This window comes from Micropterus dolomieu, unplaced genomic scaffold (genome assembly GCF_021292245.1).
Source record: "Micropterus dolomieu isolate WLL.071019.BEF.003 ecotype Adirondacks unplaced genomic scaffold, ASM2129224v1 contig_13767, whole genome shotgun sequence".
Lineage (NCBI taxonomy): Eukaryota > Metazoa > Chordata > Actinopteri > Centrarchiformes > Centrarchidae > Micropterus > Micropterus dolomieu.
The window spans coordinates 14,072-28,048 of record NW_025742753.1 but is presented as its reverse complement, the minus strand read 5'-3'; the positions used below and the strand labels follow the sequence as shown (position 1 = coordinate 28,048).

At 43.3% G+C, this 13,977-nt stretch overlaps 2 protein-coding genes across 2 annotated transcripts; both read right to left on the bottom strand.

The window, feature by feature from the left end:
• Positions 1–988: 988 nt before the first annotated feature.
• On the bottom strand, positions 989–4,781 carry LOC123966586 (techylectin-5B-like). Its single transcript, XM_046042723.1, has 3 exons — positions 4,765–4,781; positions 4,646–4,662; positions 989–1,740 (listed from the first exon to the last, which is right to left on the bottom strand). The coding sequence occupies exons 1-3, from the start codon at positions 4,779–4,781 to the stop codon at positions 1,487–1,489; spliced, it is 288 nt and encodes a 95-aa protein (XP_045898679.1). The 3' UTR covers positions 989–1,486.
• A 1,493-nt stretch (positions 4,782–6,274) lies between these two features.
• Positions 6,275–13,625, bottom strand: LOC123966587 (microfibril-associated glycoprotein 4-like). Its single transcript, XM_046042725.1, has 6 exons — positions 13,559–13,625; positions 13,128–13,283; positions 12,921–12,959; positions 8,239–8,335; positions 7,880–8,047; positions 6,275–6,910 (listed from the first exon to the last, which is right to left on the bottom strand). Exons 1-6 carry the CDS (start codon positions 13,562–13,564, stop codon positions 6,657–6,659), a joined length of 720 nt encoding a protein of 239 aa, XP_045898681.1. The 5' UTR covers positions 13,565–13,625; the 3' UTR covers positions 6,275–6,656.
• Between the last annotated feature and the right edge of the window lie 352 nt (positions 13,626–13,977).

Sequence of the window (13,977 nt, the reverse complement as noted above, 5' to 3'; positions counted from 1 at the left end):
TACCGTCTCCAGGCTGTTCAGAACTCTGCTGCAAGGCTTTTAACTCACATTAACAAAAGAGCACACATCACTCCTGTTTTAGCAGCACTTCACTGGTTACCAGTCCAGTATAGAATTCACTTTAAAATCCTGGTCCTTGCTTTTAGAGCCCTGCACGGTCAGGTTCCTCCCTACGTCTCTGAGTTGATACAGCTTCATACTTCGACCCGTAGTTTGAGGTCATCAGGTCAAAGGTTGTTAGTGGTTCCCTAGACTCATTTTAAAACCAGAGGGGATCGTTCGTTCCAAGCAGCGGCACCGAGGCTGTGGAAGGCTTTGCCTCCCTTTCTACGCTGTGTGAATTCTGTTGATTCTTTTAAAAAGCAACTGAAGACGCTGCTATTCAAGCAGGCTTTTAGTTAGAAGGAGGTATTTTATGGTTTTTGTTTCTATGTTTCATACATTGTATTTTACTTTGTTGTATTACATTTTACTGTGAAGCACTTTGTGGTTTTTATCTGTTAAAGTTGCTACACAAATAAACTTTACTTACATAACCGCGGCTCCTCTCACATGGACGCCACCATGTTGCACCGCCATGTTTCTACAGTAGCCCAAATGGACAAACTGCTCTGCAGAGTGTGTTTCATCACTACTGACCATAATCACAGAGAGAAGTTGTTCCGTTGTCAATGTTGTTGGACTGTAATTTGACGTAACAATTATAGTAAGGCATATAAAGGTAAAACAGTAAACACAGTAAAATATAACATTTCCATCAAGTTAAAAATCCACCTTTGCAATTTTTACTTATTCCCACAATTTCATCGCAAGAAAAAGATTTTTGTCTCTGCAGAAGGAGGAGCTGGAGTTTGTCACTGTGACCACCAGAGGGCAGCGACTCATGATCATTTCTCTTTGTCAACAGGAAGGAAAGAGACATCCAAACTTCTGACCAGAGAGAATCCAGACAGAGACACAGGAGACACAGTGAAGACATCAGATCAGCTTCATGCTCAGCTTCTCATTTATTGTCAGCGTACAGCAGATAATGATTCACATTAGGGTTTCAAACCTCCACCAAACGTTGTGTTGAAACTAGTGAGTTTGACTTTAAAGCTGAGTGTGTTTAGTTGCAGCCAGCAGACTGAAGGTAACATCTGAACCAGCAGAGACTCATTTCTCTACACCAACAGCTGTTTGACTGAAGACTTTCCAGCCAGCAGCTGCTCACACACACAAACAAACTCTTATTTTAACTGGAAATATTCACATCAACTATCGATGTCCATTTTACATTTTGACTGGCTTTTCTGAGGAAGCTTTAATTTTTGAAAATCCACAGAGAAAGACACGCATGCTTTTATTCTTTTAACGGTTTCTTTATCTTTTCCCCCTCTATAAATTGTGTTAATGCTGTTTCCATCTAAACATCTTGTGAAATTATGTTCTAGATAAGTGAGAGAGATCAGCTGCTGATATTCTGCTGTACGTTGGTCCTGGAGAACTACTGCACAGGACGGATCTTCATGCTGAAGGTCTTCAGGGAGTAGTTATTACCCTTCCAATGGTACCACTCCACTCCAACAGCATAGATAGTGCTGTCAGCCCCCCAGCGATAAACCCCGTTAGGGTTTGTATAGTGACAGTTGTTGTACCAGAACGCCCCCAGGAATGATCTGGCACAGTTACCGGGCCAGGTGTCCTGGTCTTTGTCAAAGGTGGTGAACTTCTGTCCGTTGTGAAGACTCAAGGAGTCTCCTACAGACACACAGAAGAACCACAGGGTTAGTAAATTTGCATTATCTATAAGTATCAGCTGAACTTTTCACAGTCTGCATTCTTCTATCAGACAGACTGATGAGACCAGTTATGGTCCAGACAGCTGAAGTCACCAGCAGGTCGATCTCTGATCTACTCAGTGTTTCACCTGGATGAAATGTAGGAAAATCTTATATTTTACAAACTCATCCACAGACACTGGCCCTGTGATGGACTGGCGACCTGTCCAGGATGTACCCCGCCTTTCGCCCGATGTCAGCTGGGATTGGCTCCAGCCCCCCGTGACGCTGTACGCAGGATAAGCGGTTGACAATGGATGGATCCACAGATACCAGAGGTCACATTTTAATCAGGCTGATAATATCCTGACTGATTATTTCTCAGTAATGAAATAAATCTATATCCGAGACATTTTTTAAAATGCCACTTTTATCATCAGTGTGCTTTATGTGTCACTTTATCAGGATGATTTAATAAAATATTGAATTAATAATGAGTTTTTTGTATTACCATTGTTATATTAATCGAATAATAAAAAATAAAATAGCTAAAAAAATCAACATTAATATATAAATTATTTCCACTTTAATATCAGTTCAAACCTGACAGGTGGTGTCGATGACGGGTACTGGTATTTATCTCAGCTATGACTCCTACAGATACTATCTGTACTTCTGTTACTGCAACATAACAACCTAAAGTGAGTGGTCCTTAGGCAGGTTGAGCTTCCTGAGCTGACGCAGGAAGTACGTCCTCTGCTGGGCCTTCTTGATGATGGTGTCCGTGTTGGGCTCCCACTTCAGGTCCTGGGATATAGTGGATCCCAGAAACATGAAAGATTCCACAGCAGACACAGGGATGTTGAGTATGGTGATGGGGGGCAGAGTGGGGGGGCTCCTCCTGAAGTCCTCGATCATCTCCACAGTTTTGAGCGTGTTAAGCTCCAGGTTGTTCTGACCGCACCAGAGAGCCAGCTGATCAACCTCCCGTCTGTAGGCCGATTGGTCACCGTCCCGGATGAGGCCAATGACCGTTGTGTCGTCAGCGAACTTCAGGAGTTTGACAGATGGGTCTCCTGAGGTGCAGTCGTTGGTGTAGAGGGAGAAGAGCAGTGGGGAGAGCACACACCCCTGGGGGGTGCCAGTGCTGATAGTCCGGGTGCTGGATGTGGTGTTCCCCAGCCTCACCTGCTGACTCCTGTCAGTCCGGAAGGGGGAATGCATGTCCTCTGGTTGTTAGTGTAGCTCAAGGAATCGAGAAAGGATCAGAGTTTGCTCTGACCTGGCCCTCTGGGACGACTGATGTGAGGTAATGCTCAACTGCTGTGGGACGCGCTGTGAGATCATTGGCATTGTCCCTTTAGTGGCATTGGTGACCTGGAGGTACTTAGGAATCTCAGTGTTTTGTAGAGAGTCCTTGAAACGTTTCACTTTTGGTGAAAAGGGATGTTTCGCTTGCTGAGTGCTTGTTTCAGGTGAACCACTGTCCACTTGGAAATTCTTGGAGGGGAGAGACAATCAGAGTGTTGGCTTGGTGAGTGCGAGTGGTCATACCTTCACTTGTCATTCGAGCACCCGGATGTTGCGCAGGGCGGAAAAAGGCTACTGGAAGTGATTTTGTGCCCCGAGCACTGAAGCTGGGATCTTCCCCCGGAGCTGCTGGGAAGCAAAGGCCTGACAATATTGGAGTTGTTGGAGACTGAGAGCTGGGAGCACCAGGGAATGTGGATAGCAGACTGCAGCCAACAAAGTTGGTCAGAAGATGAAGAAGACTCAGGTACATCAGTAGTTGGCTGCTCATCTTCGAACCTTTTGCTGTCCATCAGATTGAGTAGGAGTTCTGGGTCCATTTATTAGACGTGAGCAATTTTCTTTCTAAATAACTAGTTTGTCACAGCTCATGTGAAAACTGAGTCATGGGGAAGTGCATGGAAACAGTGTGGTTAAGTACTTCATGTGCAGAAATGGGATGAGGTGAGGGCGTGGTCCCAGATCTAGTTCTGAAACTTGATCATCAACACAGACACACAGGACTTTCTGGATAATGTAACCAGACTGTAGGTTTATGTTGGTCCCCAGTTTATCTTATTTTTCTGTCAGTTTAATGGACGGCTCTAAGTACTACAATACCCATGATCCTCAGCTGCTGTTGCTATGGAGAAAGAGCCAATCAGATGTGTGAATCAGAGCAATTGCAGCACTGGTATGAAATATGAAAGAGAAGTGATTTAACCTCAGGACTGGGTTGGACCAGCTGTTTGGAAATCCTTCACTAAGTTTAAAACTTTTTAGTAACTACCTGTCACGCTCTGCCGGTTGGCCATCCTTTGTGTTGCACTTTTGGGTTTGGTATCTGCCTTAGTTGAGTTTTGGGTCCTGTCTGGTGTCCAGTATCTGCTATTTAGTCTGTTGTGTGGTCAGTTCATTATCTGTTATTTAGTTGGTCTTTGATTCCATGTCATGTTCTTAGTCTTGTACGTTAGTTCATGCCTTTAGTGTTCTTCTTGTGTTCTCTGTTAAGCTCTGTACTGTGTTCTAGTTCTGTGTTCTCGCTTATTCACTCTGCCCCAGGTCTGCTTGTCATGTCAAGTCTCTGTTTTCCTCTGCTCTCTCTCTGCCTCGTTAGTCTCATGTCTTTCACCTGTGTTGCTCCCACCCTGCTCGTTTGTCCCTGTGTATATATACCTGGTGTTTCTGTCTTGTCTTTGTCGGGTCATTGTTCATGTTACCCCCCAGTCTGTTGTGCGTTGCCTGCCTGCCTGCCTGCCTGCCTGCCTGCCTGCCTGCCTGCCTGCCTGCCTGCCTGCCTGCCTGCCTGCCTGCCTGCCTGCCTGCCTGCCTGCCTGCAGTTCGTTTTCCATCAATAAACCCCCGTTGAACTTTACCTGCTCCGCTCTGTGTCCTGTGTTTGGGTCCTCCAACCTGCCTCCACACCACTAATCGTGACACTACCAGGTTTTCTTTTCATGATTTTCTGGAAATGAGACAGAACAGCATTATAAACGGTCTTGCAGCTGCCATGACTGACTGGATGATGAAAAACAACTTCCAACATTTGGTCTGAGGTCTGTTTCCATGAGCCACAGCAACATCCTGGACTCCAAGACACCACAGAGGAAACAGATCTGAGCTTTCAGTGTGAAACCAGGAGACAAAGTGTGTTTGTTTTTAGCGAGTCTGATCCGAGGTCTGTTTACAGCTCAGATCTATCGGAGCAGTTCAGCTGATATCTACCTGATGAACAGTCAAATTCAGATTAGCTTTATTGGCATGAATGTATAGCAACAATATTGCCAAAGCTGTATATAAAGTACATGAGGACAATTAATTTCATACATTTCATTATATAAGAAAAGAAAAGAGCAAAAGTTGTTTGCGTGTGTTAATACAAAATAAAATAATAATAATAAAAAAATATATAAAATATAGAAATTCTGTAAAAAAAATATTTTTAAAAAGAGTAAATAAATAAATCAGTAAGCGTGTGTGTGTGTGTGTGTTGAAAAACAAAAAAAAGTAAATGACACAGTAACTAAAAAAAATATATTAAAAAATTTAAATAAAATGAACAAATAAAACCGTATATGTATGTGTGTATATTAATAGGGGGAAAAAACTACAATTAATTAATTAGTTCATTAAAACAAACAAACAAAAAAGACTAAAAAAGTCAGTATCAAATGTGAGATTTAGGAACAGTCTGTAACTGCAAAGGTCAGACCCCTGAGCTTCACTCAGATGTAGATTATAGATCGGTGATTATATGAATAATAACTGACTGCTTATTTTGACTGTATTTTATCATCTTCCTCAGGAAATGGAGTTTGCTCAGTAGTTACAGAACTATTTATTTAACCCAGGTTGTGGTAACGTCCTATTGATGGAATATAACTGAACACAAAGGAGGACATTTATAATGGCTGATCAGATAACTGCAGAAACAAAACTGACTACAAATACAGCAAAACAACAACGAGTCAGTCTATTTAAATATTTTAAGAATGAACCAAAGATAAATTCTATAAAAAAGTAACATATTTTAGAGAAAATCAACCTTACTGGTGTAGTGTAGGCCCAGTGTCACTGTGAGAATGTGTGTTTTATAATAAAAGTATATATGAAATTCATCCCATCACTTGGTGTCAGGTGGAAATGTTCTCATGATGTTTTATTAAACCACTACTAACAGTTTAAAAAGCAGTTTAAATACTACCATGGTGCAAACTGATTTAGAACTGAGTGTATATTTATGACATTAACATGACTGTTAATATCAGTTTTGATCTCTCAGAACTCTGTATTTGTTTGTGTATTTTTGTCCCTGCAGAAGGTATATTGAAAATTAAAGTACTACTAATAGTATATAAAGAAGTTTAGCAGTAACTGTGACCACCAGAGGGCAGCGACTCATGATCATTTGTGTTTGTGAACAGGAAGGAAAGAGACCTCTGAACTTCTGACCAGAGAGAATCCAGACAGAGACACAGGAGACACAGTGAAGACATCAGATCAGCTTCATGCTCAGCTTCTCATTTATTGTCAGCGTACAGCAGATAATGATTCACATTAGGGTTTCAAACCTCCACCAAACGTTGTGTTGAAACTAGTTAGTTTGACTTTTACTTTAGATGGAAATATTCATGTCAACTATTGACGTACATTAAACATGTTGACTTGCTTTTCTTAAGAAGCTTTTATTTTGAAAATACATGCTTTTATTCTTCTAAAGCAGAAGTGTTTTTGCTTTGCTATTAATTGTGTTGGCAGTTAATGCAGTTATCAACATGTTATCAGACTCTATGTGTCTGTTTCCATCTAAACATCATGTCAGATTATGTTCTAGATAAGTGAGAGAGATCAACTGCTGATATTCTGCTGTACGTTGGTCCTGGAGAACTACTGCACAGGACGGATCTTCATGCTGATGGTCTTCAGGGAGTAGTTCCAAGTTTTCCAATGGTACCACTCCACTCCAACATAAGAGACAGTGCCGTCAGCCCCCCAACGATAAACCCCGTTGGGGTTTGCATAGTGACAGCTGTTGTACCAGAACGCTCCCAGACGTAATTTGGCACAGTTGCCGGAATAGGGGTCCTGGTCTTTGTCGAAGGTGGTGAACTTCTGTCCATTGTGATAACTCAAAGAGTCTCCTACAGAAACAAGTTTAATTCATCTCTGTCCACCTAAGTATTACTACTAACAAAACTTCTAAACTAACATACCCATAGACTGTTGAAGTTTAATGGTTAATTTGATTTAATTGATTGAATTAAAACAATATTTCCGATGAACACCACATGACACAATTGAGAGTACATATAAACCACAGACTGTATAAAATAAAAAGTGAGCGCAACCACCGTAAAGTCACCCATTGTTTTGTGGACTACAGTTTTGAAACCTCCAGTATGCCATTTTAGCAGTCGCCATCTTGGATTTTTGAACCTCAATTGACCATATTTAGACAAGCGGATGGAGCTAACTAGCTTGGTTGGCAAGGAGCATCTGTAATGCATGTTAACTGGGATATTAACTTTGATGCTCATTAGTCTAGTGACAAACAGGCTTAAAACAAGATGTTTTTTTCTCATAGACTTCTATACAATCAGAATTTTTTTAGCAACCGGTGGAGTCTCCCCCTGCTGGCCGTGAGAAAGAATGCAGGTTGATGGCACTTCCACATTGGCTTCGCTTTTCACACCTGGAGCTTCCTGCTCAGTGAAAACTGGTTAGCAAACAGTTCACTAAAGGTAATTAAAAAATGTAGATTGCTGGAAGTAATCATTAAAGAATGAATTAAATCCAGTTTATAATCAGTTCAAACCTGACAGGTGGTGTCGATGACGGGTACTGGTATTTATCTCGGCTATGACTCCTACAGATACTAACTATACTTCTGTTACTGCAACATAACAACTTAGAGTGAGTCCAGATAAATGGACTGCAGAGAGTCTCTGGGGTACAGACACCTGAATGTGATTCATGAAACAGACCACTGATTGGTGCAGCTCTGCAACAAATAATCCAGTATAAGGCCAGTCCTTCAGAGAGACTTTAGGGAAAATCACCTTCCTGTGGAAACTCAGAAAAACACAAAAGAACTTCTGTTGCTTCCTCACCTGCCCCTCCATTAATGAATCCAGATACATGCAGTCTGTATCCGTAGGACTCTGGGTCGATGGAGAACGAGGAGTAACGAGCGAACGCTTTGTTTCCACTGAAGTCCTCCATGTCGACCAGCAGCTCGTACTTCTTCCTCAGAGTCAGGTGGAAGAGAGTCTCAAGACCTGAACACAAACACACAGAAACTCATGAGGTGGTCGTAAAAGTGAGAGTTTCTAACCATCAACATCATGTACTGTACTAAACCATGAGCTGACTGGATCCTTACACCTGCAAACTTCAGTTTAATGTTTGAATGTTATGAACAGTGAGTTTCACAAAGTCACATTAGTGTTAGTTAGGTTTGGTTTCTCACCGAGCCAGTACTCTCCAGCAGCGCTACCAAAGCCCATCTTGTACTGATCCCAGCCCCTGTAGAAGTTCACGGTGCCGTCCATCCTCCTCTGGAACACCTGGGGGGGACGGGATGGAGGGAGAACTAGCTAAACACACTAGATACCTGACAGCTCATATTTCCAGACAACAAGGTTTGAACCAATGGTAAGCCTTCATTCAGGAAGTCTGTGAAGGTCCTCAGTCATCCAGGTCATAGCTATCCAAGAAATGTTCAAATCAAGTGCAGCTGGACTTGGTGGAAGATCGTTGAAGACGTTTTGTGACTTTGTTTTCGAGACTTTGTTTTCGAGACTTCTTCAGTTCTGACTGACTGGTAGGGAAACTCAGCTATTTGTTGGGTTTTTGTGAAGATTATGAATACTGCTGGTTTGTTAGTGCTCCTGGCTGTTGTAACGACAGTTGATATGGTCGTTAAAGCCACCTGAGGCCAAGTCTGAACAACCAAAAGGACTGCATTGTAAGTGGGGGATAATTGGTGTTGCAGACCCCTACCCTGTTAAGCGACGGCTTCTCAACCCAGCTGTAAATGGCTTCCATGACACCTCTTTCAAACCATCTGTCCTCTCTGTCTAACATGTGCACCTGGTGGTCCTCAAACGAGTGTTGTTTATCCTTCAGATGTAGGTAAACTGCTGAGTCTTACCTGCAGTAAGGAAACTAAACAAACGCTAACTTTTGATCGTTCCGGGATGAGGGACGAAACATCTTCGAGTATCTTCAACTAAGTCCTGTGGCCCTTGATATTTAATTTTCCTTGGACTACATTCAGGAAGTCCATCACATAAATAAGCTGCTGGATAAGTTTATTTTGGTCAGGAACAACGGACACATTGATGCACAAGTCAAGTAACATTACAGCGAGAATTGAGTGCTGTAATAGACACATTTGGGTGATGCTGTTTTACATTTACATTACATTTACTCATTTGGCAGACACTTTTATCCAAAGCGACTTACATTTGAGGAACAACATACAAGCATCAACAGAGCATCAACTACAGATCTACAACTCACAATACATACTAGTAAGAGCAGCAATAAATACTAGTAAGAGCTCACAGTACATATCACATCAATGGGGTAGATACCTAGGGAAGGAAGTAAGAGTTAACAAAAAAGTGCAATCATAACAAAAAGTGCAATCAATACAAGATCAATGTAGAGGATAGAAGAAGAAGAGCACAGGAAGTGCATGTTAGAGGTTAGGAGTTGGAGGTGTTGTAAGAGGAACTGTTCTCGGAAGAGATGAGTTTTCAAGAGCTTCTTGAAGTTAGAGAGGGACGCCCCTGCTCTGATGGCGTGTGGTAGCTCGTTCCACCATCGTGGTGTCACAGATGAGAATAGCCAGGACTGGGATTGCTTTCAATGGGATGGCAGAGCCAGACGGTGTTCATTGGAGGAGCGTAGCGGCCGAGAAGGAACATAAGTTTGTATTATGGAGTTTAGGTAGATGGGTGCAGACCCAGTAGTCACTCTGTATGCAAGCATTAGTGACTTGAATTTGATTCTGGAGGCCATGGGGAGCCAGTGGAGGTCACTGAGTAATGGAGTGACATGAGTCCTTTTGGGCTGATCAAAAACCAGACGCGCTGCTGCGTTCTGAACCATTTGTAAGGGTTTCACCGCACAAGCTGGGAGACCTGCTAGGAGGGCATTGCAATAGTCGATGCAAGAGATAACCATGGCCTGTACCAGAAGCTGGGTGGCGTACGGAGTAAGGTAGGGCCTGATTTTCCTTATGTTGTATAGAGAAAAGCGGCATGACCGAGAGACAGTAGCAACATGGTCTGAAAAGGACAGCTGGCCATCAATCATCACACCCAAGTTTCTCACCACCTTGGTTGGAGTGATGGTTGCAGAGTCAATTTGTAGTTTGATGTTGTGGTGGACAGATTGCTTGGCTGGAATGACCAAGAGTTCAGTCTTAGAGAGGTTTAGTTGAAGGTGGCAAGCCTTCATCCATGCAGATATGTCTGATAGACAGTCCGTGATCTGCGCCGAGACAGTGGGATCGCCTGGCGGGAAGGATAGGTAGAGTTACGTGTCGTCTGCGTAGCAGTGGTAAGAGAAGCCGTGCGAGCGAATGATCGGCCCCAGTGAGGTGGTGTAAATTGAGAAGAGAAGGGGCCCAAGCACTGAGCCTTGGGGCACCCCTGTGGTGAGGCAGTGGGAGGAGGATAATTGTCCTTGCCACAAAACATTGTAGGAACGTCCCGAGAGGTAGGATTCGAACCATAGTAGTGCTTTACTCGAGATGCCCATTGCTGAGAGAGCGGATAGCAGGATCCTGTGGTTGACTGTGTCAAAGGCAGCTGATAGGTCAAGCAGGATAAGAACCGAGGATTGGGCTGCAGCTTTAGCTGACCTTAGGGCTTCTGTTACAGACAGAAGAGCCGTTTCAGTAGAGTGGGCACTCTTAAAACCAGACTGATATGGATCTAGGAGGTCATTCACTGAGAGGAATTTTGAGACCTGTTTGAAGACTGCCCGTTCAATAGTTTTGGATAAAAAAGGTAGAAGAGACACTGGTCGATAGTTCTCAACTTGAGTTGGGTCAAGTGAGGGCTTTTTGAACAAAGGTGTAACCCGGGCCCTTTTGAAAGTGGTAAGGAAGGTTCCTGAAGCCAGAAAAGTATTTATCACATGAGATATGGCTTGGAGGAGATTCATAGGAATCGGGTCCAGTGGGCATGTAGTGGGATGGCTACGGGTCAGGAGTTCTGATACTTCGCTCTCTGTGAGAGGAGTAAACGAGGAGAGTGAACAACCACTGACCTGGGAGGGCAGAGGAACAGATGTAGTAGGACTGCTACAATGGTTGAGTTTGAGTGTTTTCACCCACACCTCCCAGACGGCCGGGAGGTGTGGGTGAAAGAGTAATTGGTGGACAGCGCAGAGGGGGTAGCAGAGTTTTCTGGTTTGATCCAGGTCTCAGTGAGCGCCAGTAGCCCGAGAGATAATGTGTTAGCATAAGCAGTGATGAAGTCAGCTTTGTTAACTGCAGACTGGCAGTTCCATGACCCAACAGAAAAGTAAACAGATGTGGGTGGTGCCTGTTTTAAAGGCTTGAGGAGTGCCTGGTTTCTGTGCCTGATGGCATGATACCTCTTGCGTGGACCGGAGACAACAGGAATAGTGTGGTAGCACATGGCCTGAGTGTTGTTGTAGCTGTCAGCTTTAGGTGAGTAGGTGTGCCTCAGAAAGGGAAAAAGCTTCTCATGTAGGCGGCCTTGCTCAGTGGACTCGCACAGGTAGACTCGCTGGTCTTTACCCAAGGAGCTGACGCTGACGCTTCGGTGGTAGGTTTCACTGAAGTACTGTGAGTCTAATTGCACACAGGTGTTAGGCATTAAGAATGATTGCACACAGCTGAGATCGCCCTCCGGATTAACTCACTGCTGCAAACTCTTATTTGCCCCACGATTCTTGTCCTGTGTTTAAGAGTACAACAGGAGTACAAGTACTCTGCTAAATGCTTTGGATCGCCCTCCGGATTAACAAGACAAAAGCTTGGTTTCAGTGGGTGGGACACACACCCAGTTGTTTGATCTCGCTCAGCCAGCCTTCACATTCTAATGGATTGCTCAGTAAAAGTGCAAAGAAATAGCACCTCAAGAGTAGGAAAGATAGAGTAAAGTATTACCTCACTGCTGCAAACTCTTATTTGCCCCACGATTCATGGGTTTTAAAATATTAAATGGTAGCATGTTGATGGTTTGTGTCTCCAGAGACGTGACAACACCCAGCTTTGGATGAAAAAAGTCAGTCTGATCCGCCACTCTTTGTCTGGTGTTGCAGGAACTTACTGGGAAACGAGAACCCAGGCAGGCATTGAAGAAGGAGATATTGTGCTACTATATAGGGAACTGTCTAATGTATGCGACAGAATGTGTTGTGTTGCATTAGAATATGTGTGAGAGATGCTTTATTTCTGTATTTTGTGTTGTCTTGTAAAGCTGTCCAAAACAAATTTCCCTTCGGGGACAATAAAGTATTTCTTATCATATCTTGTCTTAACCCTCCCGAACAGTAGATGTAAATAACATGGGAGGGTCTCTGTTGATGAGCTCTTATTTATCATTTGCATTCGCCCTATATGTTGACGGGCTAACCCGACTAGCATGGTTTAGCTAACAGACAACAACTGTCCCACTGCTAAATCTGCCTCAGTAGACCTCTGCCACTTTAGAAGTTATGTCCTGTTGTGTTGAGCTAATTCCTGTGGAGGAAAATGTGGTCTGCTTTAAGTTCTTTAATGAAAGTCAGAATCCTGTCTGTGAACACAGGGTTTATTGATGCACATAGACTCTTTAAAATGATCATCACACCTGTAGTGAGCAGTCTCTGAGTAGTCTGTGTCTTAAACAGCTGGCTTTAGTACAAACCACTTTGTGCATCAGGTCAGTTCTCCTGTCTCGTTCCTGGTCTCAACTGGTTGCTGCATCAAATGTATTCCCCTACATTCCATCAATATCTTTGGTTAACAAGGCGTACCGACTGAAGGAAGTTGTGCACTGATCATTGATTGTGTAACAGCAGAGCTAGCTTGGTAGAATTCATGGGAGGCCTCTGATCAGTCTGAACAGGTCCTGGATTTGAGAACTGCTGAGCCAGATTTGGTACTTGAGTTAAAATACTCACCGTCCACCGTCCTCCTAGTGACTCCATGTCACAGTACACCTACACACAGACACACACACACATTAGTCAGTTTATCCACCTGGGAATATTAAATATATAAACCTGTAGTAGTACTACTGGTGATGCATCCCATTACTGCATGTTACTAACTCTATTGAAAGTCATACACTTTTATCTCCTTAATGTCCCAGAGAGGATGAAGTGTACCTGGACAGCAGAGGTGGCTCCGATGGGATAGATGGTGTACACTCCACTGGGTTGGCGGTTAGCATGGTTATAGATGTCACTGCAGTCCAGTGGGAGGACGAGGGGCTTGCAGCTGCTCAACAGAGGAGCCAGGAGGAGGAAGACGACTGATACCAGCTGGAACAGACAGGTTATTTAGTTTTTTTAATGTAGAATTTAAAGATTTTCTGAGGTTTCGTCTCTGCAGCAGAGCAGGTAGACCCTGCTGTGGTTGGTGCTGAAGGTTTACCTTTCAATATTTAAAAAAGTGTTTAAGTGTTGTTGTGAGCAGATAAAATAAACTTTAATTAAATGCACATATGCACTTTAAATAATCTTACTTTATCTGTTAATCTGTTAAAACTGCTGATAAACATTTAGACAGAGAGCTAAAATTAAAGTTAAAAAATTACCTTCATTGTCAGATTTCTGCTGAAGTGTGTTGATGAAAATCCAGATGTCTGTGTGTCTGGACTCTCTGATGTCTCTCTCTCGTATTTATAATCAAAAGGTTAATAAAGAACATCTGTTGTTCCACACCAATAAAGCAATTGGCTGAACAGATGGAAACCTATGTCCTTAAGTGTGTGTACATTTGCATTACATAACATTGTTGGCACCCAAACCTGACATGCCAGCATGTTGTGGGGACTCACCTGGTGTTGCAGGACAGGAGTGGAGTTGGACAAACTGGACCGAGGACCGAGTTCTGCACACATTGAGTATGATCACATGGGTCGCACGTCTGGGCCAGCTGGGCCAGGTGGCGTTCTCCTACTCGTACCATGTTTTGCCCTTATACTGGATCACCAACTCTGCACCTACAGAGTGG

Excerpts from the sequence above, each read along its gene's own strand:
- LOC123966587 (XM_046042725.1), bottom strand. Across the intron at positions 8,336-12,920 it reads CACTAGGAGGACGGTGGACG|GTGTTCCAGAGGAGGATGGA; the intron begins GTGAGTATTTTA and ends CGTCCCCCCCAG. Across the intron at positions 8,048-8,238 it reads TGCTGGAGAGTACTGGCTCG|GTCTTGAGACTCTCTTCCAC; the intron begins GTGAGAAACCAA and ends GTTTGTGTTCAG.